Source organism: Schistocerca americana, chromosome 4 (genome assembly GCF_021461395.2).
Source record: "Schistocerca americana isolate TAMUIC-IGC-003095 chromosome 4, iqSchAmer2.1, whole genome shotgun sequence".
In the NCBI taxonomy this organism is placed as follows: domain Eukaryota; kingdom Metazoa; phylum Arthropoda; class Insecta; order Orthoptera; family Acrididae; genus Schistocerca; species Schistocerca americana.
This window is the reverse complement of record NC_060122.1, coordinates 226,434,320-226,459,952: the sequence shown is the minus strand read 5'-3', so window position 1 is coordinate 226,459,952 and position 25,633 is coordinate 226,434,320. Positions and strand designations below refer to the sequence as shown.

General features: G+C 45.0%; 1 protein-coding gene across 1 annotated transcript in view; it reads right to left on the bottom strand.

The window, feature by feature from the left end:
• LOC124613365 (sodium channel protein Nach-like) overlaps positions 1–25,633 on the bottom strand; it is a 100,178-nt gene that overhangs the window by 40,468 nt on the left and 34,077 nt on the right. The window contains exon 3 of the mRNA XM_047142065.1: positions 12,972–13,146. Coding sequence (XP_046998021.1) covers positions 12,972–13,146 — 175 coding nt within the window. The remainder of the gene's footprint in view (positions 1–12,971; positions 13,147–25,633) is intronic.

The following is a 25,633-nucleotide window of genomic DNA, read 5'->3' as shown; positions in this document are numbered from 1 at the left end:
GCTGCAGGTCTCTTGGAACTGGCCCTAATGCATATCCTGCCTTCCATGTGAGCCTTGTTCCACTACTTCATTCGTAGCCGTCAATCGTAAGGAGATTTCCAACAAAGTGCAGGTAGACGTTCAGTTGAATTACTTATAAGCTTAGCAACTACACATGCATTATTCCACGGACCACTGTACAGTACATGCGAGGGGACGGGGAGAGTATTTCCACCAGTGTTACATTGCAACTCGATTGTGTTATTATAAGCGTAGTTTTCACGGAGATAGTACGTTTCGAAGTAGAGTTTCAAAACTGTACTGCTAGAAACTGCGCATGCCCGGCTATCAATGCCGAAAGTCGTTTACGACATTGTTTGATTCGCGACACGAAACTATTAGTTGCTTGTGTTTCTGGGCTAGTCAGTCTTTCAGTAAATGCAAAATGGAGTGGGGAAATGTGAGATTGGGTTTTTGGGTGGTCGCTTGTGGGACGTTAATGATAACCGTTACAAGGACTCCGCCTCCTTAGCTGAGAGGTCAGCGCTTCTGACTGTCACGCAACGGGCCCTGGTTTGATTCCCGTCTGGGTTAGAGATTGTTTTCCGATCGGGGACTTGGTATTGTGTTGTCCTCATCATTACTTTATCATAATTGTCATTTAAGTCGCACAGTGTGACGTCAGCTGAAAAGCTATGCAAATCGACGGCCGAACTTCTCCAGGTAGGGACTCCTGGCCATCGATGCCATGTGATCAGTTCATTACAAGAACAAAGTGTTACTTAGTGGTGAAATTCAGGCAAGTTTTCGTGATATGAGCATCAAAGGATTGACGAAATTAAGAAACCACACTGAAGAGGGGACGACTTCGGAATGCGACATGGGGAATGAAAAAAATCTCCATTTGTTAAAAACTGAAGTACCCTTTGAAGTAATTTACCAAAATTTCGTCAGTGAGCAACCGAGGTGGCTCTTTTCTTTATACAGTCACGAAGTCATACAAGTTTGGTCTTTTTTTTTTTTTGCATATTTCAAGAAGACAAGCCTGATCTCTGCCACTACCAATGTAACTGCCACGACTTTCATTCCAGAGACAAAACGGTGATTGTGCATTCATAAAACATTGAATCTGAAGTGTACACTGATGTCGCTGTGTTGACAGCCATTTACGTAACTAGTTTCGCGCCGCTAATTTCAAGAAAAAAGTTTAGCATCTCAGTCTATAAGGCTTTACATTTGGTATGGTGTGTGAAGCAAACCGAGCTAACAAGCCTTTTGGTTGCTACAATGGTCTGCACCAGTTAGGCCGACTAAGAGATATGTTGCTCATCATGAACGCAGAAATGGACATGAATCTGCCATTTAATGGATTGATCCATACGAATAGAATGGCCCTTGTAAAGGAGTGCCTGGTGTAGGTTCTTAAAAAAAGGATTAAAGGTTTACTTAATTAGAAGAAGCTTCATCTAACTGCAGAATTAAAAGTCTTGGCCCAATTTGACCCCATTTTATTGTAATGACTCGTCACGGTCACATACATAGGTACAAAAGACATAAATTACACATTAATGTGACTGACAAAGAAGAAGTGAGAGAACGCCATAAAGCAATATTTCTACGAGCACTGCGCCGACTGCAGCCGTTATGAAATACATGAAGTGTAATCGCAGTTGGGAATAAGGCCAACAAAGCGCTGTGCAATGGAATGACGACAATGAAAGTTTGTGATTGAGTGGGACTCGAACCCGGATTTCTCGCTTATTGCGAGGAATCGCCTTATCATTAGTCTATTTGAGTATGACTCACGGCCAGACCAAAGCCTCCAGACGCCGTCAACTACGTATCTACAACCTGTAGTCGTCCATCCTTTATGCATATTGCCGAACAGGGAAGACTTTTTAACTGGAAGTCGCTTGCTCGGTATCGGCAGATAAATACGATATTGCGTTGTCCTGAAGTACGATGCATTATTCCTTCGGACATACACGAGAGAAAGTGCCAGCTATGAACATAGAAAACAATTTAAACCAGCTAGGTTAACTTGGCCAAGCCCGGAAGGAAGAAGTGAGATAGGAGTAACTATCGTCTCAACTCGACACTCTCGAAAAAGCATACACGTGTATGAGAGTGCAGCGATTGCCCGGATCATGTCAGAAAGATCTATGAAAGGCACATGATAATGAAAAAGCCGGCGTAGTCATGGGTGAGCCCCTGAGTACCTTACCAAATTTAAAATTACAGGACCTAACCAAGTTTAAAAGCAATAGCCCAAGAGCTCCTAAGTGCTTCTTGGATAGCCCTCGCTACCAGATATTCTCGCCATAGTTAACAAATTTGTGAGTCGAACCCTCCACGGCCAGGCCTGCTACTAACTACTGTTCATCAGCCATTGTGTATAGGTGGTCCACAAAATGCAAGCTTGCCTTCTGCCGCTTCTTCAAAGTCAGAATATCCTCAGAGCGTCTCCTTCTCCATGTTCCCAAACTTCGTGTATCAGCTTTCACGTCTCCATCCAGAGTGCCCTGCACAAAAACCAAGTAAAAGGTACTTCGCCAATTGTAAGTCTCCACTAAGCTTTGGGCACTCACACTTTGTCTTTAAACAGCGGTCCAGCGCCCTATCTAGCAAATGTTTCATAAGTTATGCTTAAGCTGCCCTCCCACTTATACAGTTCTGAGAAAACAGAGTTCCAAACTCCCACTTCTAAGCTATCATTTTACGTTGACCAGTGGGCTGTTTTCCCACATTGGAAATTTCTAGAAAACAGCCACCTAAACTCACATTTGCGGACATATTTATTCTAGTGTTCCCAGTGAACTTTTTTCCTGCTTTGCAGGAGAGAGAAATTCTCAATCCACGCGGAGTTGGTTCCAGCTGTCGCTCTTCCTCAAGCCACAAGGGGAGAAGAAAAAACTTTTAGCAATAAACAGCTGCCAAACTTCCCACAGGAAAGCAAAGATAAGTATCTCTCAGCCAGCGAAAACCGTTGGCAGCAAACACAACATTTCACCAAGCTGTTCTTTGAACAGAGAGGCAGACCTATAACAATATTTTATTTCCACCCACTGATCATGCAACACGTTCATTATGCTGGGCGTTTTAACCAGCGTTCAGCACTGCCCACCGCATGACGACACTTCGCGAAATCATGACTGCACGTGCCTTGCTGATGCCGAGGCAGACAATATGGGAGCTGTAAACACCTATCTGGCAGTCAGTGCATGGGCACAGAGTAACATACTTATCTCTGTCAGTGTCCTGGTCACCATTCCCTGCTACAAGCCTGCTAATCTCCCCCCCTCCCTCCCCCCCCCCCCCCCCCCCCCCCAAGGATCTCCCGGGCATGATCGCCGTTCGCCAGCGAGTCCTGCCCACTCCTACCATGAGGCCCACCCGAAACTCCATCATATTCTTACAACACAACAAATATAGGACGTGCAATTACCCACATAGCTAGAGTGAAATAAAGGCATGTGATAGTCGCTTGGTCACTGCAATCAACGATATCAGCCATATTATCATCATGAATCGGTCTTAACATGATATAGATTATCATTAATCGAATCAATAGCAGTAATACATCAGGCGTGGCAATCCTTCACTTGACTGACGCATTTCAGGGGGGGGGGGGGGGGGGGGGGAGGAAAGTGCCTGTTCACACTGGGGTGACAAATTGTCGTGGGATAGCGATATGCACATGTATAGAGGGCGGTAGTATCGCTTACATAAGGTATAAAAGGGCAGTGCGTTGGCAGCACTATCATTTGTAGTCAGGTGATTCATGGCAAAGGTTTCCGGCGTGATTCAGGCCACACAACGTGAATTAACAGACTTTGAACTTGGAATGGCAGTTTGAGCTAGACGCTTGGGACAATCCATTTCGGAAATAAAGAATTCAACATTCCGAGATCCACAGTATCAACAGGGTGCCGAGAACACCAAATTTCCGGTATCATCTGTAACCACTTAAAATGCGATGGCCGGCGGCCTTCACTTAACGACCGAAAGCAGCGGCCTTTACATAGAGCTGTCAGTGCTAACAGACAAGCAACACGGCGTGAAATAATCGCTGAAATTAATGTGGGACGTACGATGAAGGTATCCGTTAGAACAGCGTGGCGAAATTTGGTTTTAACGGGCTGTGGCCACAGACGACCGACGTGAGTGCCTTTACTAAAAACACAACATCGCCTGCAGCGTTTCTTCTGGGCTGGTGACCGACCATACCGATTGAATACTAGACGACTGGAAAGCCGTAGCCTGGTCAGATGAGTCCCTATTTCAGTTGGTAAGAGTCGATGATAGGGTTCGAGTGTGGCGCAGACCCCCCGAAGCCATGGACCCAAGTTGTCAACAAGGCACTGTGCAAGCTGGTGGTCGCTCCCTAATGCTGTGTCTGTTTTTACACGGAGTGGACTGGGTCCTCTGGTCCAACTGAACCAACTATTGACTGGAAATGGTTATGTTCCGATGCTTCATTTGCATCCATTCATGGACTTCATGTTCCCAAACAACACTGGAATTTTTATAGGTGACGATTTGCCATGTCAGTGGGCCACAGTTGTTCGCGACTGGTTTGAAGCACATTCTGGACAATTCGAGCAAATAATGTGGCCACCCAGATGGGCAGAGTTGGGACGTAATAAGTTCAGGCGAAATTTTTTCAAACGATCTAACAGTGTTCAGAAAGGACAGATTAAATACAATTGATGGTGTAGTATTTATTGCTGTCAGAAGTAGTTTGCCTTATAGTGAAATTGAAGTAGATAGTTCCTGCGAAATAGTATGGGTAGAGGTTATACTTGAAAATCGGGCAAAACTATTAATTGGATCGTTTTACCGAGCCCCCGACTCAGAAGCGATAGTTGCTGAACAGTTCAAAGAAAACTTGAGTCTCATTTCAAATGGGTACCCCACTCATACAGTGGTGACTTCAATCTACCCTCGATATGCTGGAAAAATTAAACGTTTAAAGCCCCCGGCACGCATAAAACATCATCCCAAATTGTACTGAATGCTTTCTCAGAAAATTATTTTGAACAATTAGTTCATGAGCAGCCTCGAGGCGTAAATGGTTGCGAAAGCATACTTGACCTCTTAGCAACAAATAATCCTCGACAAATTGTGAGTATCGTGACGAATACAGGGGTTAGCGACCACAAGGCAGTTGCTGCTAGGCTGAATGCCGTAACACCTACAACCATCAAAATGAAACGCAAAGTATATATATTTTTTAAAAAAACTGATAAAAATGCTCTTAACGCCGTTTTAAGAGACAGTCTTCACTCCTTCCGATCTGGTCATGTAAGCGTAGAAAAGTTGTGGGATGATTTCAAAGAAACAATGTCAACAGTTGAGTGATATATACTACATAAATTAATAAGGGATGATACTGATCCCCCATGGTATACAAAACGGGTCAGATCGCTGTTGCAGAAGGAGCGAGAAAAGCATGCCAAATTTAAAAGAATGCAAAATCCCCAAGACTGGCAAAGTTTTACAGAAGTTCGAAATATAGAGCGTACTTCAATGTGAGATGCTTTTAATAATTCCCATAACGAACCTCTATCTCGAAATCTGGCAGAAAACCCAAAGAAATTCTGGTCATACATCAAGCACACCAGTGGCAAGATGCAATATACCTTCACTGTGCGATAACAACGGTGAAGTCACTGATGATAGTACTACTAAAGCAGAGTTATTAAACACGGTTTCCCGAAACTCCTTCACTAAAAAAGACGAAGTAAATATTCCTGAATTCCAATCAAAACAACTGCCATGACGAGAAGCGTAGAAGTAGATATCCTCAGTGTCGGAAAGCAGCTTATATCACTTAATAAAGGCAAGGCTTCTGGTCCAGATCGTACACCAGTCAGGTTCCCCTCAGAGTATGCTGATACAATAGTTCCATATTTCGCAATTATATACAACCGCTCGCTCACAGAGAGATCCGTATCTAAAGACTGGAAAATTGCTCAAGTCACACCAGTACCCAAAAAGGGAAGTAGGAGTAATCCGTTTAATTACAGGCCCATATCACTAACGTCGATTTGCTGTAGGGTTTTGGAACATATACTGCATTAGAACATTATGAAGTACATTGTAGAAAATGATTTTTTATTGACACATAGTCAGCACGGATTCAGAAAATATCGTTCTTACGAAACACAACCAGCTCTTTATACTCATGAGGTTCAAAATGGCTCTGAGCACTATGGGACTTAACATCTATGGTCATCAGTCCCCTAGAACTTAGAACTACTTAAACCTAACTAACCTAAGGACATCACACAACACCCAGTCATCACGAGGCAGAGAAAATCTCTGACCCTGCCGGGAATCGAACCCGGGAACCCGGGCGCGGGAAGCGAGAACGCTACCGCACGACCACGAGCTGCGGACGACAACTTTCTGGACTCGATTGTCATGGGTGACGAAACCTGGGCATACTTGACACCGGAAAGCGATTCAGCTCCGACGACGAGGTGAAAGAAGAGGTACATAACTTTCTGACTACTCATGAGGTAATGAGTGCTATCGACAGGGGATGTCAAATTGATTCCATATTTTTAGATTTCCAGGCTTTCGACACAGTCCCTCACAAGCGTCTTCTAACCAAACTGCGTGTCTATGGAATATCTCAGTTGTGTGAGTGGATTCGTGATTTCCTGTCAGAAAGGTCACCGTTCATAGTAATAGACGGAAAGTCAACGAGTAAATAGAAGTAATATCCGGCGTTCCCCAAGGAAGCGTTAAAGGACCTCTATTGTTCCTGGTCTATATTAACGATATAGGAGACAATCTTAGTGGCCGTTTTAGATTGCTTGCAGATGATGCTGTCGTTGTATTATAAAGTCATCAGATGACTAAAACGAATTGCAAATTGTATAGTGCGAAAAGTGGCAATTGACCCTGAATAAAGAAAAGTGTGAAGTTATTCACATGAGTACTAAAAGAAATCCACTAAATTTTCATTACGCGATAAGTCATACAAATCTGAAGATTGTAAATTCAACTAAATACTTAGGGATTACAAATACAAATAGCTTAAATTGGAACGATTTCATAGATACTGTCTTGGGTAGAGCAAACCAAAGACTGCGATTCATTGTCAAAACACTTAGAAGGTGCAACATGTCTACTAAAGAGACTGCTTACACCACGCTTGTCCGCCCTATTCTGGAGTATTGGTGTGCGGTGTGGGATCCGCATCAAGTGGGACTGACGGATGACATCGAAAAAGTACAAAGAAGGGCGGGTCGTTTTGTATAATCGCGAAACAGGGGAGATAGTGCCACAGACATGATACGTGAATTGGAGTGGCAATCATTAAAACAAAGGCGTTTTTCGTAGCGACGGGATCTTCTCATGAAATTTCAATCATCAGTTTTCTTCTCCGATTGCGAAAACATTCTGTTGGCACCCACCTACAGAGGGAGAAATGATCATCACGAAAAAATAAGAGTAATCAGGGCTCACAAAGAGAAATTTAAGTGCTCGTTTTTCCCGCGCGCCGTTCGAGAGTGGAACGGTAGAGAGGCAGCTTGAAGGTGGTTCATTGAACCCTTTACCAGGAACTTTATTGTGAATGGCAGAGTAATCATGTAGATGTAGATGTAATCGAGAGGTGTCAGTTCGTGCACAATATCCTGCAACGGCCCCACTTTCGCAGTTGTGGACGGCTATAGAGGCAGCTTGGCTCCGTATTCCTGCAGAGGACTTTCAGTGACTTGTTGAGTCCATGTCACGTCGAGTTCCTGCACTACGCCAAGCAAAAGGAGATCCAACACGATATTAGAAGACATCTCACGACTTTTGTTACATCCGTTTATGTGTCCTGGTAAGCGCTCTAATTCCTCTTATGCTATCCTATACAGGGTGGTGCATTGATCGTGACCGGGCCAAATATCTCACGAAATAAGCGTCAAACGACAAAACTACAAAGAACGAAACTTGTCTAGCTTGAAGGGGGAACCCAGAAGACGCTATAATTGGCCCGGTAGATGGCGCTGCCATAGGTCAAACGGATATCAACTGCGTTTTCTTAAATAGGAACCCCCTTTTTTTATTACATATTCATGCAGTACGTAAAGAAATATGAATGTTTTACTTTGACCGCTTCTTTCGCGTTGTTACAGATGGCGCTGTAATAGTCGCAAACATATGGCTCACAATTTTAGACCAACAGCTGGTAACAGGTAGGTTCTTTAAATTAAAATACAGAACGTAGGTACGTTTGAACACTTTATTTCGGTTGTTCCAATGTGATAGATGTACCATGGTGAACGTTTCTGAGAACGCATGCTGTTACAGCGTGATTAGCGGTGAATACCACATTAATGCAATAAATGCTCAAAATGATGTCCGTCAACCTCAATGCATTTGGCGGGACATGTAACGACATTCCTCTCAACAGCGAGTAGTTCGCCTTCCGTAATGTTCGTACATGCATTGACAATGCACTGACTCATGTTGTCAGGTGTTGTCGGGGGATCACGATAGCAAATATCCTTCAATTCCCCACAGAAAGAAATTCGGGGATGTCAGATCCGGTGAACGTGCGGGCCATGGTATGGTGCTCCGACGACCAATCCACCTGTCATGAAATATGCTATTCAATACCGCTTCAACAGCACGCGAGCTATGTGCCAGACATCCATCATGTTGGAAGTACATCGCCATTCTGTCATGCAGCGAAACATCTTGTAGTAACATTGGTAGAACATTACGTAGTAAATGAGCATACATTGCACCATTAAGATTGCCATCGATAAAATGGGGGCCAGTTATCCCTCCTCCCATAATGCCGCACCATACATTAACCCGCCAAGGTCGCTGATGTTCCACTTGTCGCAGCAATCGTGGATTTTCCGTGCCCAATAGTGCATATTATGCCGGTTTACGTTACCGCTGTTGGTGAATTACGCTTCGTCGCTAAATAGAACGCTTGCAAAAAATCTGGCATCGTCCCGTAATTTCTCTTGCGTCCAGTGGCAGAACTGTACACGACGTTCAAAGTCGTCGCCATGCAATTCCTGATGCATAGAAATATGGTACGAGTGCAATGGATGTTGATGTAGCATTCTCAACACCGACGCTTTTGAGATTCCCGATTCTCGCGCAGTTTGTCTGTTACTGATGTGCGGATTATCCGCGACAGCAGCTACAACACCTACTTGGGCATCATTATTTGTTGCAGGTCGTGGCTGACGTTTCACATGTGGCTGAACTTTTTTTTTTACTTTATTGTTATTTTAACACCTGAACAATCAGGTAGGCTGGCAGCGGCATGCTACGCCGCTCTTCAGCCATAGTGGTGACAATAACAGTACAAGAACGGAGAATTTAAAATGAATAGAGTGATGGGCAAAAAATAGTGGTCACAGATACACAGAAAACACGGAGCCGTTCACACGCGACGAAAACGACACTGAAAACACGTTGACACGGCGCACATAGCACTGATGAATCCGACGGCACAAGTGAACGTGGAAGCGGGACGGCGGACACAAAACGACGTCACACACACGAGACACAGATGGCGAAGATCTCCGGCGCGCGAAAGTCCACGTAGCATGTGCGAGTCCAGGGACCTGCCAAGAGGGGAAGAAGGGTGAGGGCGGGTGGAGAGGGTGGAGAGGGGAGAACAGAGATGCCAATGGCTGAGGAGATGGGAGGAGGAGTAGAAGGACAGGGGATGGGAGGCCCGCGGGAGGAGTGGGGAGAAGGGGAGGAGGGATGGAGGGTGCCCAAAGGAACAGATACAGGAAGAGGGTGGGAGGATCAAAGTTGGTAGGAGGGGTAGATGGAGGGGAGGAGGACATCATCAGGGAGGGGGAGCTGGCGGAAGCCACCTTGGGAGAGGGTAAGGAGGGTGGAGAGATGGAGACCGGGTGGGATGTGGGAATACAGGTGCAGCAGCGGGCGAGGGTGGGAGAGGATCGGGGAGACGAGCGGGTGAGGAGGATCGAGTTTACGGGAGGTGTACAGGATCCATATCCTTTCAAGGAAAAGGAGGAGGTGGGGGAAGGGGATGAGATCGTACAGGAGCCGCATAGGGGAGGGGAGACGGATGCAATAGGCGAGGCGGAGAGCATGGCGTTCAAGGATTTGGAGGGATTTGTAAAAAGTAGGGGGGGCGGAGATCCAAGCCGGATGGGCATAACAAAGGATAGGGCAGATGAGGGATTTATAGGTGTGGAGAATGGTGGATGGGTCCAGATCCCACGTACGGCCGGAGAGGAGCTTGAGGAGACTGAGTCGGGAGCGTGCCTTGACTTGGATTGTCCGGAGGTGGGGAGTCCAGGAGAGGCGACGGTCGAGGGTGACGCCAAGGTACTTAAGGGTGGGAGTGAGGGCGATAGGACGACCATAGATGGTGATATAGAAATCAAGGAGGCGGAAGGAAGGGGTGGTTTTGCATACAATGATCGCCTGGGTTTTGGAGGGATTGACCTTGAGCAACCACTGGTTGCACCAAGGGGTGAACCGGTCAAGATGGGATTGGAGAAGGTGTTGGGAGCGCTGTAGGGTGGGGGCAAGGGCAAGGAAGGCGGTGTCATCGGCAAACTGGAGAAGGTGGATGGGGGCTGACGGCGGCGGCATGTCCGCCTTGTACAAAAGGTACAGAAGGGGGGAGAGGACGCAGCCTTGGGGCACACCGGCGGAGGGAAAAAGGTGTAGGAATCTGAGTTATAAATGGTGACATAGGAAGGATGGCGGGAGAGAAAGGAGCCGATCAGACGGACGTAGTTAATGGGAAGGGCAAATGTTTGGAGCTTGAAGAGGAGACCGGAATGCCATACACGGTCATAAGCACGTTCGAGGTCCCGGGAGAGGAAAATTGCAGAGCGACGGGAATAAAGCTGTTCGGAAAGGAGATGAGTGAGGTGAAGGAGAAGGTCGTCGGAAGAGAAGGACGGTCGAAAGCCACACTGGGTAACGGGAAGGAGGCGGTGCTGGCGGAGATGCTGGTGGATGCGTCGGGTGAGGATAGATTCCAGGGTCTTGCTGAAGACCGAGGTAAGGCTGATGGGACGGTAGGAGGAGACAGCAGACGGCGGTTTGCCAGGTTTAAGGAACATGAGGATATGGGAGGTTTTCCACAGGTCGGGGTAGTAACCGGTGGACAGGACTACATTGTAGAGCCTGGCCAGGGTGGAGAGGAAAGAGACAGGAGCTTCGCGAAGGTGACGGTAGGTGACATGATCGTGACCAGGAGCGGTGTTGCGTTTTGTGCGGAGTGTATCAATGAGATCCTGTGTAGTGATAGGGGCATTGAGTTCCGTGTGTGCAATGTTGTCTAAGTACTGGAAACTAGGAGCGAGGGGAGGGACAGAGGTGTCAGTTCGATCGTGGATATCCGGGAAGAGGGAGTAATCGAACTGGGGATCATCGGGGATGGGAAATACGTCGGAGAGGTAGGAGGCAAAGTGATTGGCCTTACTAAGGGTGTCAGGGAAAGGGTGATCATCATGGAGAAGAGGATAATAGGGGGAGGGTTTAGTTCCGGTAAGGCGACGGAAGGCCGACCAGAACTTGGACGAGTTGAGTGGGAGGGTAGCATTTAAATGGGCGCATGTCTGTCGCCAGTCCCGGCGTTTCTTAGCCGCGAGCAAATTACGAATGTGTCGCTGGTAGCTGAACACTTCCTGTTTCCTTAAATAACGTAACAATCCAGCGAACGGTCCGGACACTTGGATGATGTCGTCCAGGATATCGAGCAGCACACGCCTGTTGGGCATTTTAATCACAAGAGCCATACATCAACACGATATCGACCTTTTCCGCAATTGGTAAACGGTCCATTTTAAAACGGGCAATGTGTCACGAAGCAAATACCGTCCGCACTGGCGGAATGTTACGTGATACCACGTACTTATACGTTTGTGACTATTACAGCGCCATCTATCACAAAGCGAAAAAAGTGGTCCAACTAAAACATCTATATTTCTTTACGTACTACACGAATATGTAATAAAAATGGGGGCTCCTACTTAAAAAAACGCAGTTGATATCCGTTTGACCTATAGCAGTGCCATCTAGCGGGCCAACCATAGCGTCATCTGGTTACCCCCTTCAAACTAACGAGTTTCGTTCTTTGTAGTTTTTTCGTTTGACGCATATTTCGTGAGATATTTGGCCCGGTCACTATCAATGGACCACCCTGTATATATCCTGATCCATAAATGCAACTAAGGCGTTGAGACTGTTGCACAGTCTACCTAGAATACTGATTTCCTAAATTTATCGAAGAGGGTTTCACAAGAACAACATTAATTTTCTTCCAAAAAGTTCCACTTAAATACCTGAATATCATTGTTACACTTTCGCATGGGCTATATTGACCTTTTCATGACCCTAGCAGTGTGGCTGTAAATTTTTCGCTGTCTGCTGTCATACCTCCTTGACAAGAAACCCAAACTTTGAAGCAGCCTTTAGAATATAAATTTGAGAAAGCATTCTGGAGCACAGCTGTCGATATGAAATGCTAAAAATCAAATAAAAACAGCCTCGCTCGCGTTTTCAGATTTTTTTATTCGTTAGCAACCGGTTTCGGCCCTTTCTTCTTCTACTAATCTCACTCCTCTACCGCCATCAGCAACCATGATGGCGGGGCAAAGCCTGAAGAGGATCTGTGGAAAGGAGCGAAACCGTTTGCTAACAAATAAAAAATCTGAAAATCCGATCGAGACTGTTTTTATTTGATTTTTACTCCCTAGCATACGTTTTGCTGTCTTTTATGTTGTTTATCAAACAAATGCCTCGTTCTTTCAGTCCAATAATAAAAAACTAGACAGTAAGTAATCCCATAGAAGTTATTCATATTAAAGTCTTCTACAATAGCAGCTCAGTTTTACTGTGTAGAGGTTGAATGATATCGACTGTTCCCTGAATAATACATTCATTCTATAAGACAGGAATGATCATTTCCATATAAATTATAAAGAATACAAGCAGTGGCTAATATTACCAAATGGTGTTAGACCCACCTGCAGCATTAACCAGGTGATGTTGAGGTCTTCGAACAGGTGTATGGCAGTGCCTGCTTCATCCATGGCGTCCTGTATTCGATGGTAGTATGGGTACTGAATGAGGCAGATTGCAGACATGATGGCAGAAAGCTGGTGTCCTAGTGTGCTGTTAACCTCTGACACTCCAAGGTGCCTGAAAAAGACAATGACTGGTTGAAATCCTTGTCCACCATGGTAAAACCCTATATTTATTCGGGTCGCATTTGGGAAATAATTTGTATGATCATTATTGGTTTCAGCTGCTGGACGACTTCTTCAGATTTGTACTGGTTGCCTGCAGGATAATAAGTCACATTCATTGTAGTAAATGGCTGCTTTTACAGTCAGATTTGCGGTTACTGAATGAAGGGTTTTTTCTTAGAAAACGAAGTAGGGCCAGCTTAGAGGCTGTTGTAACCATCCCACAATCTCTCTCTTTCCCAGTGTTTATCCCGTCGTACAGAGACTGCGCATTCCATGATGCGTTTTTTATTACTGTTTTAAATTTCTGGTAGGATATTTTTCCCTGTGGCCTCAGTGGTCAGTAAATGTAAGGGAGAGAATTACTGTGCGCCGTCCATCTGTGAATTGTGTAACCATTGTTGTGTGTACCGTATTTTAACTGTTTGTGTGCCGTATTTTTTGAGGAGCAGATTGTAGACCAGCCCAACATTTGCCTAGATGAATGGAATATCCCCTATAAACCACATACAGACCGACGAAGAGGCCAGACCAACGGCAGGTTGACCGCAGTGGGGATTCGATCCGTGGCTGTTTCTCGCAACCTATCACACTGAGCGTTAAGCTATTACGAACATACTACCCAGTGATAAGCAAAAAAATTATGACCTCTGCCGAGAATTCTTCCGTGTTGTATGGCCATGGTCCATGGAACTCTTCTACTCCTGACGTTTCGTCCAAGGCTACGTTGGACATCTTCGAAGGTGTTCCTGTTTGTGCTGAGTCTTGCCGACTCCGAAGATGTCCATCGTAGCCTTGGAAGAAACGTCAGGGATAGAAGAATTCCATGGACCACGGCCATACAAACCGGAAGAATTCTCGGCAGCTGAAACATCCGTCGTGAAAGCCTTCATTGTACGATTATCGCTTCTGCTTAATCCACCTTTGAAACGCAATATAGCAGCAGTTCTGCTTGGCTTGGGTTCGACAAGTGCTTGGTAAGTTTCCGGAGCTATATGGCACCAGATGCCTACACGCAGGTCGCGCAATTCCCGTAAATTACGGGCCCGTGTTTTGCGAGTGACAGGCTGGTGCCTGATAAGTGCCCAGATGTCTTTCACTGAGTTCAGATCAGAGGAACTTGCTGGCCAAGATACCAACGTGAGCTCACTGTCACCCTCCTCAAACCATTACAGCACGATCCCAGAGTTGTACGAGGTGCATTCAAGATCTAAGGCCTCCGATTTTTTTTCTAATTAACTACTCACCCGAAATCGATGAAACTGGCGTTACTTCTCGACGTAATCGCCCTGCAGACGTACACATTTTTCACAACGCCGACGCCATGATTCCATGGCAGCGGCGAAGGCTTATTTAGGAGTCTGTTTTGACCACTGAAAAATCGATGAGGCAATAGCAGCACGGCTGGTGAATGTGCGGCCACGGAGAGTGTCTTTCATTGTTGGAAAAAGCCCAAAGTCACTAGGAGCCAGGTCAGGTGAGTAGGGAGCATGAGGAATCACTTCAAAGTTGTTATCACGAAGAAACTGTTGCGTAATGTTAGCTCGATGTACGGGTGCATTGTCTTGGTGAAACAGCACACGCGCAGCCCTTCCCGGACGTTTTTGTTGCAGTGCACGAAGGAATTTGTTCTTCAAAACATTTTCGTAGGATGCACCTGTTACCGTAGTGCCCTTTGGAACGCAATGGGTAAGGATTACGCCCTCGCTGTCCCATAACATGGACACCATCATTTTTTCAGCACTGGCAGTTACCCGAAATGTTTTGGTGGCGGTGAATCTGTGTGCTTCCATTGAGCTGACTGGCGCTTTGTTTCTGGATTGAAAAATGGCATCCACGTCTCATCCATTGTTACAACCGACGAAAAGAAAGTCCCATCCGTGCTGTCGTTGCGCGTCAACATTGCTTGGCAACATGCCACACGGGCAGCCATGTGGTCGTCCGTCAGCATTCGTGGCACCCACCTGGATGACACTTTTCGCATTTTCAGATCGTCATGCAGGATTGTGTGCACAGAACCCACAGAAATGCCAACTCTGGAGGCGATCTGTTCAACAGTCATTCGGCGATCCCCCAAAACAATTCTCTCCACTTTCTCGATCATATCGTCAGACCGGCTTGTGCGAGCCCGAGGTTGTTTCAATTTGTTGTCACACGATGTTCTGCCTTCATTAAACTGTCGCACCCACGAACGCACTTTCGACACATCCATAACTCCATCACCACATGTCTCCTTCAACTGTCGATGAATTTCAATTGGTTTCACACCACGCAAATTCAGAAAACGAATGATTGCACGCTGTTCAAGTAAGGAAAACATCGCCATTTTAAGTATTTAAAACAGATCTCATTCTCGCCGCTGGTGGTAAAATTCCATCTGCCGTACGGTGCTGCCATCTCTGGGACGTATTGACAATGAATGCGGCCTCATTTTAAAACAATGCGCATGTTTCTATCTCTTTCCAGTCCGGAGAAAAAAAATTGGAGGCCTTAGAACTTTAATGCACCTCGTAATATGGACAGTTATGTAGATGGAAGATGACAACATCGTCGGGGAAGATATAACGATATAACCTTCGAAGGGATGCAAGTTCAATGAAGCCAAGGTGAAGACAATCTCCACCCATTCCAAATTAATAATATAAGTGTAGACCAGATGTGGCTTAAATTCAAAGAAATAGTATCGGCAGCAATTGAGAGATTTATAGCAAATAAATTAACAAACGACGGAGCTGATCCTCCATGGTACACAAAACGGGTTAGAACACTGTTGCAGAAACAACGAAACAAACAAGCCAAATTTAAACAGACGCGAGATCCCCAAGATAGGCGATCCTTTACAGAAGCTCGAAACTTAGCGCGGAGTTCAATGCGAGACGCCTATAACAGTTTCCACAACGAAACTTTGTCTCGAAACCTGGCAGAAAATCCAAAGAGATTCTGGTCGTATGTGAAGTATGTTAGCGGCAATAAACAATCAATGCCTTCTCTACGCGATAACAATGGAGATACTATCGAAGACAATGCTGCCAAAGCAGAGTTACTGAACACAGCCTTCCGAAATGCCTACACAAAAGAAGACGAAGTAAATATTCCAGAATTCGAATCGAGAACAGCTGCCAACATTAGTAACGTAGAATTAAATATCCTCGGAGTAGTGAAGCAACTTAAATCACTTAATAAAAGCAAGTCTTCTGGTCCAGACTGTATACCAATTAGGTTCCTTTCGGAGTATGCTGATGCATTAGCTCCATACTTAACAATAATATACAACCGTTCGCTCGATGAAAGATCCGTACCCAAAGATTGGAAAGTTGCACACGTCACACCAATATTCAAGAAAGGTAGTAGGAGCAATCCACTAAATTACAGGCTCATATCGGTAACGTCGATATGCAGCGAGATTTTGGAACATGTATTGTGTTCGAACATTACGAAGTACCTCGAAGAAAACGGTCTATTGACACACAGTCAACATGGGTTTAGAAAACATCGTCCCTGTGAAACACAACTAGCTCTTTATTCACATGAAGTGCTGAGTGCTATAGACAAGGAATTTCACACCGATTCCGCATTCCTGGATTCCCGGAAGGCTTTTGACACTGTACCACAGAAGTGGCTCGTAGTCAAATTGCGTGCTTATGGAATATCGTCTCAGTTATGTGACTGGGTTTGCGATTCCCTGTCAGAGAGGTCACAGTTCGTAGTAATTGACGGAAAGTCATCGAGTAAAACAGAAGTGATTTCAGGCGTTCCCCAAGGTAGTGTTATAGGTCCTTTGCTGTTCCTTATCTACATAAACGATTTGGGAGACATCTGAGCAGCCGTCTTCGGTAGTTTGCAGATGACGCTGTCGTTTATCGACTAATAAAGTCATCAGAAGATCAAAACAAACTGCAAAACGATTTAGAAAAAATATCTGAATGGTGCGAAAAGTGGCAGTTGACCCTAAATAACGAAAAGTGTGAGGTCATCCACATGAGTGCTAAAAGGAGCTCGTTAAACTTCGGTTACACGATAAGTCAGTCTAATCTGAAAGCCGTAAATTCAACGAAATACTAAGGTATTACAATTACGAACAATTTAAATGGGAAGGAACACATAGAAAATGTTGTGGGGAAGGCTAACCAAAGACTGCGTTTCATTAGCAGGACACTTAGAAAATGTAACAGACCTACTAAGGAGACTGCCTGCACTACGCTTGTCCGTCCTCTTTCAGAATACTGTTGCGCGGTGTGGGATCCTTACAGATAGGACTGACTGAGTACATCCAAAAAGTTTAAAGAAAGGCAGCACGTTTTGTATTATCGCGAAATATGGGAGAGTATGTCACTGAAATGATATAGGATTTGGGATGGACATCATTAAAAGAAAGGCGTTTTTCGTTACGGCGGAATGTTCTCACGAAATTCCAATCACCGACTTTCTCCTCCGAATGCGAAAATATTTTGTTGACACCGACTTACATAGGGAGGAACGATCACCACGATAAAATAAGGGAAATCGGAGCTCGTACGGAAAGATATAGGTGTTCATTCTTTCCGCGCGCTATACGAGATTGGAATAATAGAAAATTGTGAAGGTGGTTCGATGAACCCTCTGCCAGGCACTAAATCTGATTTGCAGAGTATCCATGTAGATGTAGATCTAGACGTATAATGTCCATTATTGTATAATATTGCCCCGATCTTTCTGCGTTGGTAGCGCGGTGCATGGTTGGAGCAATAGTTCGCCTGGATGGCGGCGTATGCGGACATGACCATCGACTTGGTGTATGAAGAAACGTGATTCATTCGACGAGGAGACACAATTCCATTGAGCCATGGTCCAATCTCGATGACACCCTCCCCACTGCAACCGTAGCTGACAATGTCGTTGGCGTGCAATTGGGGTTTCCTATACGTCCCTCTTCGGAACAGAGACGAATTTCCTTTCAAAATCCAATATACATTATGTATAATGCACTCAAATAGTTCTCGTCCTTGCAGATCGGATATAGAAAAGGTTAATTTGATATTAGTAAACTGCAGGAGCATCCAACGAAAAGTCCCCCAATTAGTATCGCTTATTGAAGCTTATAATGTCCAGATAGTATTAGGAACGGAACTTTGATTGAGAACGAAAGTGGGTAGCAACGAAATCATAAGTTAAGACTGGAGTATTTATCATAAGGATAGGTTAGTCATCAATGGTGGCGTATTTATTGCAGTAACGTATCTGATAATATCTAGCAGAAGTTATCACTTATTCCAAATGTGAATTCATCTGGGTGAGACTAAGCATCAAAGTTCAGTGAAAAATCGTGGTCGGATGCTTGTAGAGTATTCTGACCGTTTCGTCCGAAAATTACTTCGGGCATATAATTAAAGAACCAACTCGTGAAGGTAGCGTCTTGAACCTCCTAGTAACAAACAGACTTGAACTTATCGAATCAGTTAACGCAGATGAAGGTACCAGTGATCATAAAACTGTGATAGCAACTGTGTCTGCAGGTGTTACAAGGAATGTTAAGAAAGGTAGGAAAACATTTTTCCTTAGCATGCGTGGCAGGATCCAAATTGCAGAGTATCAGAGTAGTCGACATCAAATATTCAGTGCTGACAACGTAGAGGTGGAGACAAATGTGAAAAATTCGTAAGCGTCTTTCAATATGCCTCAGACACGAATTGTCCGAAAAAGGTCTTAAGGGATGGGAAAGACACACCGTGGTTTAATAGCCGTCTTAGAAAACTTCTCCGTCAACAAAGAGAGCCTCATCACAGATTCGAGACAAGTCAAAACCTAGCTGACAACCGAAAGCTAAACGAAGCGAGAAATAGCGTAAGGACAGCAATGAGAAAAGCGTTCAGTGACTTTGAAAGTAAAATTTTGTCAACCGATCTGAATAAAACCCCTAAGAGGTTTTGGTCTTACGTATAATCAGTAAGCGGTTCGATATCCTCTACTCATTCAATCAGTGACCATACTGGGACCGAAACGGAAGAGAACAGAGAGAAGGCCGAATTACTGAAATCGGTCTTCCAAAGTTGTTTCACGGCTGAAGATCATAACAGGGTCCCTGGTCCGCAGCTCGTGGTCGTGCGGCAGCGTTCTCGATTCCCGCGCCCGGGTTCCCGGGTTCGATTCCCGGCGGGGTCAGGGATTTTCTCTGCCTCGTGATGACTGGGTGTTGTGTGATGTCCTTAGGTTAGTTAGGTTTAAGTAGTTCTAAGTTCTAGGGGACTGAAGACCTTAGCTGTTAAGTCCCATAGTGCTCAGAGCCATTTGAACCAGGGTCCCTGCTTCTAGTCATCGTACGAATTTCGAAACGGAAGATATTGAGATAGCCGATCGCGGAACAGAAAAGCAACTAGAATCTCTCAATAATGGAATGGCATTAGGCGCAGATGAAATACCTATAAGGTTCGACAATGATAGTGCGAAAGAACTTGCTCCCCTTTCAGCAGCAGTTTATCGTAGATCGCTTGCGCATCCAAGGATACCTATCGACTGGAAAAAAGCCGTACATCATTCACGTTTTGAAGACGGGTCACAGAACAGATGAACATAATTATAGGCCTGTATCGTTGACGTCAATAATTATTGTTGTAGAATTGTGGAACATGCTTTGTTGTCACCTATTACGACGTTTCTGGAGGACTAAAATCTCCTCTTTAAAAATCAACATGGATTCCGCAAACAGACATTTGGTGAAATAGAGGTCGCTCTGCTCCTCCGTGAGATCCATAGCGCTGTAGACAATCGCCCTCAGGTTGATGCCATGTTTCTTCACTTCAGGAATGCATTTAACATCGTCCCACACTGCTGTTTAGTGAAAAACATACGTGCTTACCGTGTACCGGACCAGATTTGCGAGTGGCCTAACAGATAAAACTCAACGCGTCCCCTTAGCGGAACAAAGCAGAATGATGTAAAAGTAATTTCCGGAGGAGGTGGGGGACAGAGTACTGTTTAACGTTCCGCCGACAATGAGGTCATTAGAGACGGAGCACAAGCTGGGATTAGGAAATAATGGGAAGGAAAGCGGCCGTACCCTTTCGGAGGAACCATCCCAGTATTAACCTTAAGCGATTTAGGGAACTCACGGAAAACCTCAATCAGGATGGCCGTATGCAAGTTTGAACCATTGTCCTTCCGAATGCGAGTCACGGTGCTAACCTCTGCGCTTTCCCACTCGGTGGTAATTTCCTGAATGGCCCAGAGGAGTGTGTGAGGACCGTTACTGTTTACAATACATACAAATGATCTAGTGGAAATATCGGAAGCTCTTTAAGAGTGTTCGAAGATGATGCGGGGCTGTCTATTAGAAAGAAGCAACGCCAGAAGATAGTATCAATTTGCAGAATGACTTGCAGAGGACTGATGAATGGTGCAGGCTCTGGTAACGGATCCTGAAAGTATATAAATATAACACATTGCGCACACATAGGTAAAGAAATCCACTGCTGTACATTATACTATTGATGACAGATTGCTGAAATCAGTAGCTGCCGTAAAATATCTGAAGTGACGATCCAGAGCGACCTTTAGTCGAATGACCATATTAAACAAATAGTAGAAAAAGCAGTTGCCAGAAGTTTCGTAATAAGGATCTTAAGGATATGTAACTCGTCCACGAAGGAAGTGGGTTACAAGGTGCTTGTTCGATCTTTTCTCGGATACTCTTCATCAGTCTGGGTTCCATAGCAGGTAGGACTGATAGAAGAGATAGAGAATATCCAATGAAGAGCGGCTAGTATCATCACAAGATCGCTTAATCCACGCGAGAGCGTTACAGAGATGCTCAATAAATTCCAATGATAAACGCTACGAGGGAGGCGTTGTTCCATTACTGTAGCTGTACCGCAGACCCCCCTGCTGGTAAAATCTTAAGAGACTGCTTTCTGGGAAGAGTCGAACAACATGATCTCGCGAAATGACTACGACGAGAAAAGCCGGCCGGTGTGGCCGAGCGGTTCTAGGCGCTTCAGTCTGGAACCGCGCGACCGCTACGATCGCAGGTTCGAATCCTGCCTCGGGCATCGATGTGTGTGATGTCCTTAGGTTAGTTAGGTTTAAGTAGTCCTAAGTTCTAGGGGACTGATGACCTCAGATGTTAAGTCCCATAGTGCTCAGAGCCATTTGAACCATTTGAACTACGACGAGAAAATTCGAGAAATTAGAGCTAATACAGAGGCTTACCGACAACATTCACATCACGCGCTATTCGCGAGTGGAGCAGGGAAGGGGAGTCAGTTAGAAGTACCAGAAGAAACCAACGCCACACATCGTTAGGTGGCTCGTGGAGTATGATGTACATGCAGATGTATATGGAAGTGGAGAATTTTTCAATGAATTCCAGTGCTGAAATTTTCTCGGGTTGTCAGCTGAGAGGTGATGTTGTGTTGCTGCAACGTTTCGGCGAGTTTCCTGCTCGTCATTTTGATTCAAGTCCAGTTCGTTCCATTACTGTAGCTGTACCGCAGACCCCTCTGCCGAAGGACCAGCGGGCGGATCAGTCGCGGAAGAGATGTCGCGGCTGCTGGTGGTCGGGGGATGGTGGTCAGGGCGTGGTGAGGTGGGGTAGGGGTGGGGGTGGGGGTGGGCGTGGAGGGGGGGAGGAAGGCTGGCGGTGATGGAGGTCTGGGCGTGGCGACCTGGCGCTGCTTGTCTAAGTCGGCCTCTCCTCCGCTGTTTTCATATCACAGAGTAAGACGTGTTTCTGCTAAAGCCACGTCCTTAGCTGACAAGGAGAGGTCCCCAGTGGTGTGATCGACTTTTTGAAACCATCTGTACGGTAATGTAGGTTAAGGTCCCATGTGTCACACCCTGCAGCCACTCACCCCGCTGGGTCCTCGTTTGCGAGTAATCGACGAAAAAAATTTCGGAGTTTTGCGTGGTGCTCATTATCTTCAAAAAGGCATTGACCTATAAACTGGTTCTGCACCATAGTGGGTACTATAAGTGTCTTACATGCAGATGGTTGTGAGTTCCCATTTTGCTTGCTCCTTAATATTTCTTTTATTTTTAAATATTTATCGAAATGATTTTGATTATTATTTTATTCAGTTAAATGGTTTAAATGTAATTTTTTCTATTCCTTTGCCACATCATTTTTATCAGAGTTTGAACTTTTTAATTTATTCTCATGTTTTGTTGGTATCATTCTTTTTCCAACGTGGATGTTGGTTGGTTTGGGGAAGGAGACCAGACAGCGTGGTCATCGGTCTCATCGGATTAGGGAAGGATTGGGAAGGAAGTCGGCCGTGCCCTTTCAGAGGAACCATCCCGGAACTTGCCTGGAGTGACTTAGGGAAATCACGGAAAACCTAAATCAGGATGGCCGGACGCGGGATTGAACCGTCGTCCTCCCGAATGCGAGTCCAGTGTCTAACCACTGCGCCACCCCGCTCGGTCCAACGTGGATGTGAGTTTGATTATATTTATTTAGCTAATGTTTAAACATTTGAAAATGCCTATTTATCAGTTAAAAAACAGAAGACGAAATAATCTATTTCTAGTGACTGTGCAGTCTCAGTCTCTCTCTCTCTCTCTCCATTCAAACAGGCCTCGGAAGGCCGATCTGTACCCAGCAGTCGCCATGTCATCCTCAGCCGATAGGCGTCATTGGATGCGGTTATGGAGGGGCATGTGGTCAGCACATCGCTCTCGTGGCCGTTGTCAGCTTTCATGACCGGAGCCACCACTTTTCAGAGAGGCAGCTCCTAAATCGGCCTCACAAGAGCTGAGTGCACCCCGCTTGCCAAAAGCGCTCAGCAGACCTGGACTGTCACCCATCCAAGTGTTAGCCCAGCCCGACAGCGCTTAACATCGGTGATCTGACAGGAACCAACGTTGCCACTGTGGCAAGCTCGTTGGTATTGAATATGCACTGGTGTCAAAAATGTTTTTGTTAGAACATACCGCATTTTTTTGGCTGGTAATTGTCTTACAAACATTTAAAACATAAATTCCTATTCCCTTATTGACAAAGTATTGCAGATGAATATTTAAGCGAAATAAAGGAATTCAAGCAAATAAGGAATAGAGATAATGAAGACAATAACGTGGACGGAAATATAGAATGATAAAGCGAAAGAAATTAAATCAAAATTAATACACAAAATTAATTAAAACCGCATGGACAAAGTTTCTAAGTGGAAAAAGAATGATACAAATAAAAATTAGAGCAAAAGAAAAAGTTGATACGATAATTAAAATGATGGAATTGGCCTGACGTCCATATAAAGTAATTTCTGAAAATCACGGCAAATCTACACCATTATGACCTCATGGGGACTTAAGTTCACTCTGTCCCGTGGCATAACACTGAATTACTGAGCGTTTGTTGCTTCCACATGTAAGGGTACCATTGTTGACACCCCTATTTAATAATCCATTCTAAACACCTGCTTCCTCTGGATGTTATGTCGCTGGCCTTCTGGAAGCTTCCAGTACAAAACGACTTGCGACAACAGGCGGGAGTCCCCCAATTGATCTCCAAGGCTTGAGCAAACGTCGGAGAAATGGTTCACTCTGGGACGAGCGGTCAGTGGTGATAGTCGGGTTGCGGTCCCAGTGTCGGAACGGTTATGCTGGTCTGAAGACATATTAGCATGATTAAGATTTGGAGGAGTACAGGTTTGCAGTCGGCACTGACCTGTGCGTTCTGGCACACGTTCTCTGAGTTATAAATAAGTTTCACATTTTGCAATTAGCGCTGTACATTATCTGAGCAGCTCACAATTTGTAGTACTTGCTGGACAACTTGGGTTGCTTGATTACTTGTCTTATTCCGCAGGTCTTGCACTCGATTACTTTACGTTCGTAAGCTGTGCAGATTACGAAAGCTGGAGGAGCTTTCGAAGCCTCTTCCCGTTACATTTGAGGTATTCTCCAGTGTGTTAGCGGTATATTCAGATACAGGTCAGCTTCTAGTGAGACACTGTTCGCTGTTAATGTTCAGAGAACTGATGTTCGCGCGATATTAAACGCTTACGTTATTTTCAGTGATTTATGTGAAATTTTGATGAGAATAAATCGATATTGTCAAGCGCACACTTGCTTTTGAGCTGTAACCCCGATTGTACTACAACTCAGCCACACTAGGTAACCGTTAGTTAACAAATATAGTCAGTTATTTGCAAATCTAATTGGCTGTCTCACTGTGACGGTGTTCCCGATAAATTACATGTGCCCATACTTCGTAGATTATTGTTAATTTGTTTAATTAATGCACTAGAATCACACTCACTCGTACTGCATTTTGATGTTAAAGTCGTTAGTCCGGTAGGCAGACAGCACACAGAACTGCCGAGCCCTAGCACGGCTTTGAAAAACTTCTCATTTGGACGCTGATCTGTAATCCCAATAACAGCTCCTGATTTCAACTCGTAATTTGAGGACTGAATAGCTGTGCAACACTATCAGGTCAGCAGAAAAGTTTACTGTTCAAATAGAGTAATTTTTTCAAGCAGAGGCAAATTTATGAATAAGTCAAGACATTAAGAACATGCTTATTTTTGTCCCATTATACCGACATTTTGTTTCTTCACGTTACCAAAGTTAGACTTTGAACAGGTGATTATTCAGATGTTTTTCGTATTAAGACGCGCAGTGTTACATGCAGATTGCTCATATCACTCTATAGTGACGAGCAATTTATACTCAAAGCTGTTCTGATCGTTCAGAGTCACGCACTTCCCTTGTAAGTTACTAATGAGAGTTTATTTTTCTTTGTCATTGTTCTCACTGGCTGATTAGGAATCAGATCCACTAAGCCAAACTGAGTGTAAACTAAGCAGGAAGCTTACGAAGCCTGCAGAGTCCTAGGATGCATGTTCTTTGGTCAAATCCCAGCGAAAACCAAGTTGCTTCATATAAGACGTGTGTCAGGGAACATATCATTATTATTAATATTATTATTATTATTATTATTATTATTAATGGTGTGTTCTTGGTTTAGCTTTCGACGCCGCCGACCGGTAACGCATCTATACTTAGCGGGTCATCATAAGCTCGACTCCTGCGTTCAGGCTGGTTTCTGCGGTATCCGGCTCATCCTCCAGAGGGTCTCCCATAACCAGTCAGAGGGCGCAGAAGATAGCAACAAGCATCGCTCCAGACATGCACTTCATGCTGCATCCGCTGCAACTTCGATAGCCAATAGGAAAATTGTAACCTTCCGCCGCGTGAGTATTTCTGTCCGAGCGGAGCCGGCTAGAGCGCGTTCCGTCTTCGCCAGTCAGAGATTGATGCACCATCACTGTTCGGACACCGCCTCGGATCGGACGTCGCCTTCGTCACCCGGACAGTGTGATCCCGCGTCCTATGTGTTCCGAGCCTCGGTGTTCTGCATCGTGGACAAGTCAGGCCACTCGTGAGATGGGACTTTGAATATGAACTTTGTTTTGAAGATAGACTTCTGATTGATCAAGAGGACGTCATCTACGCTCTCAAGA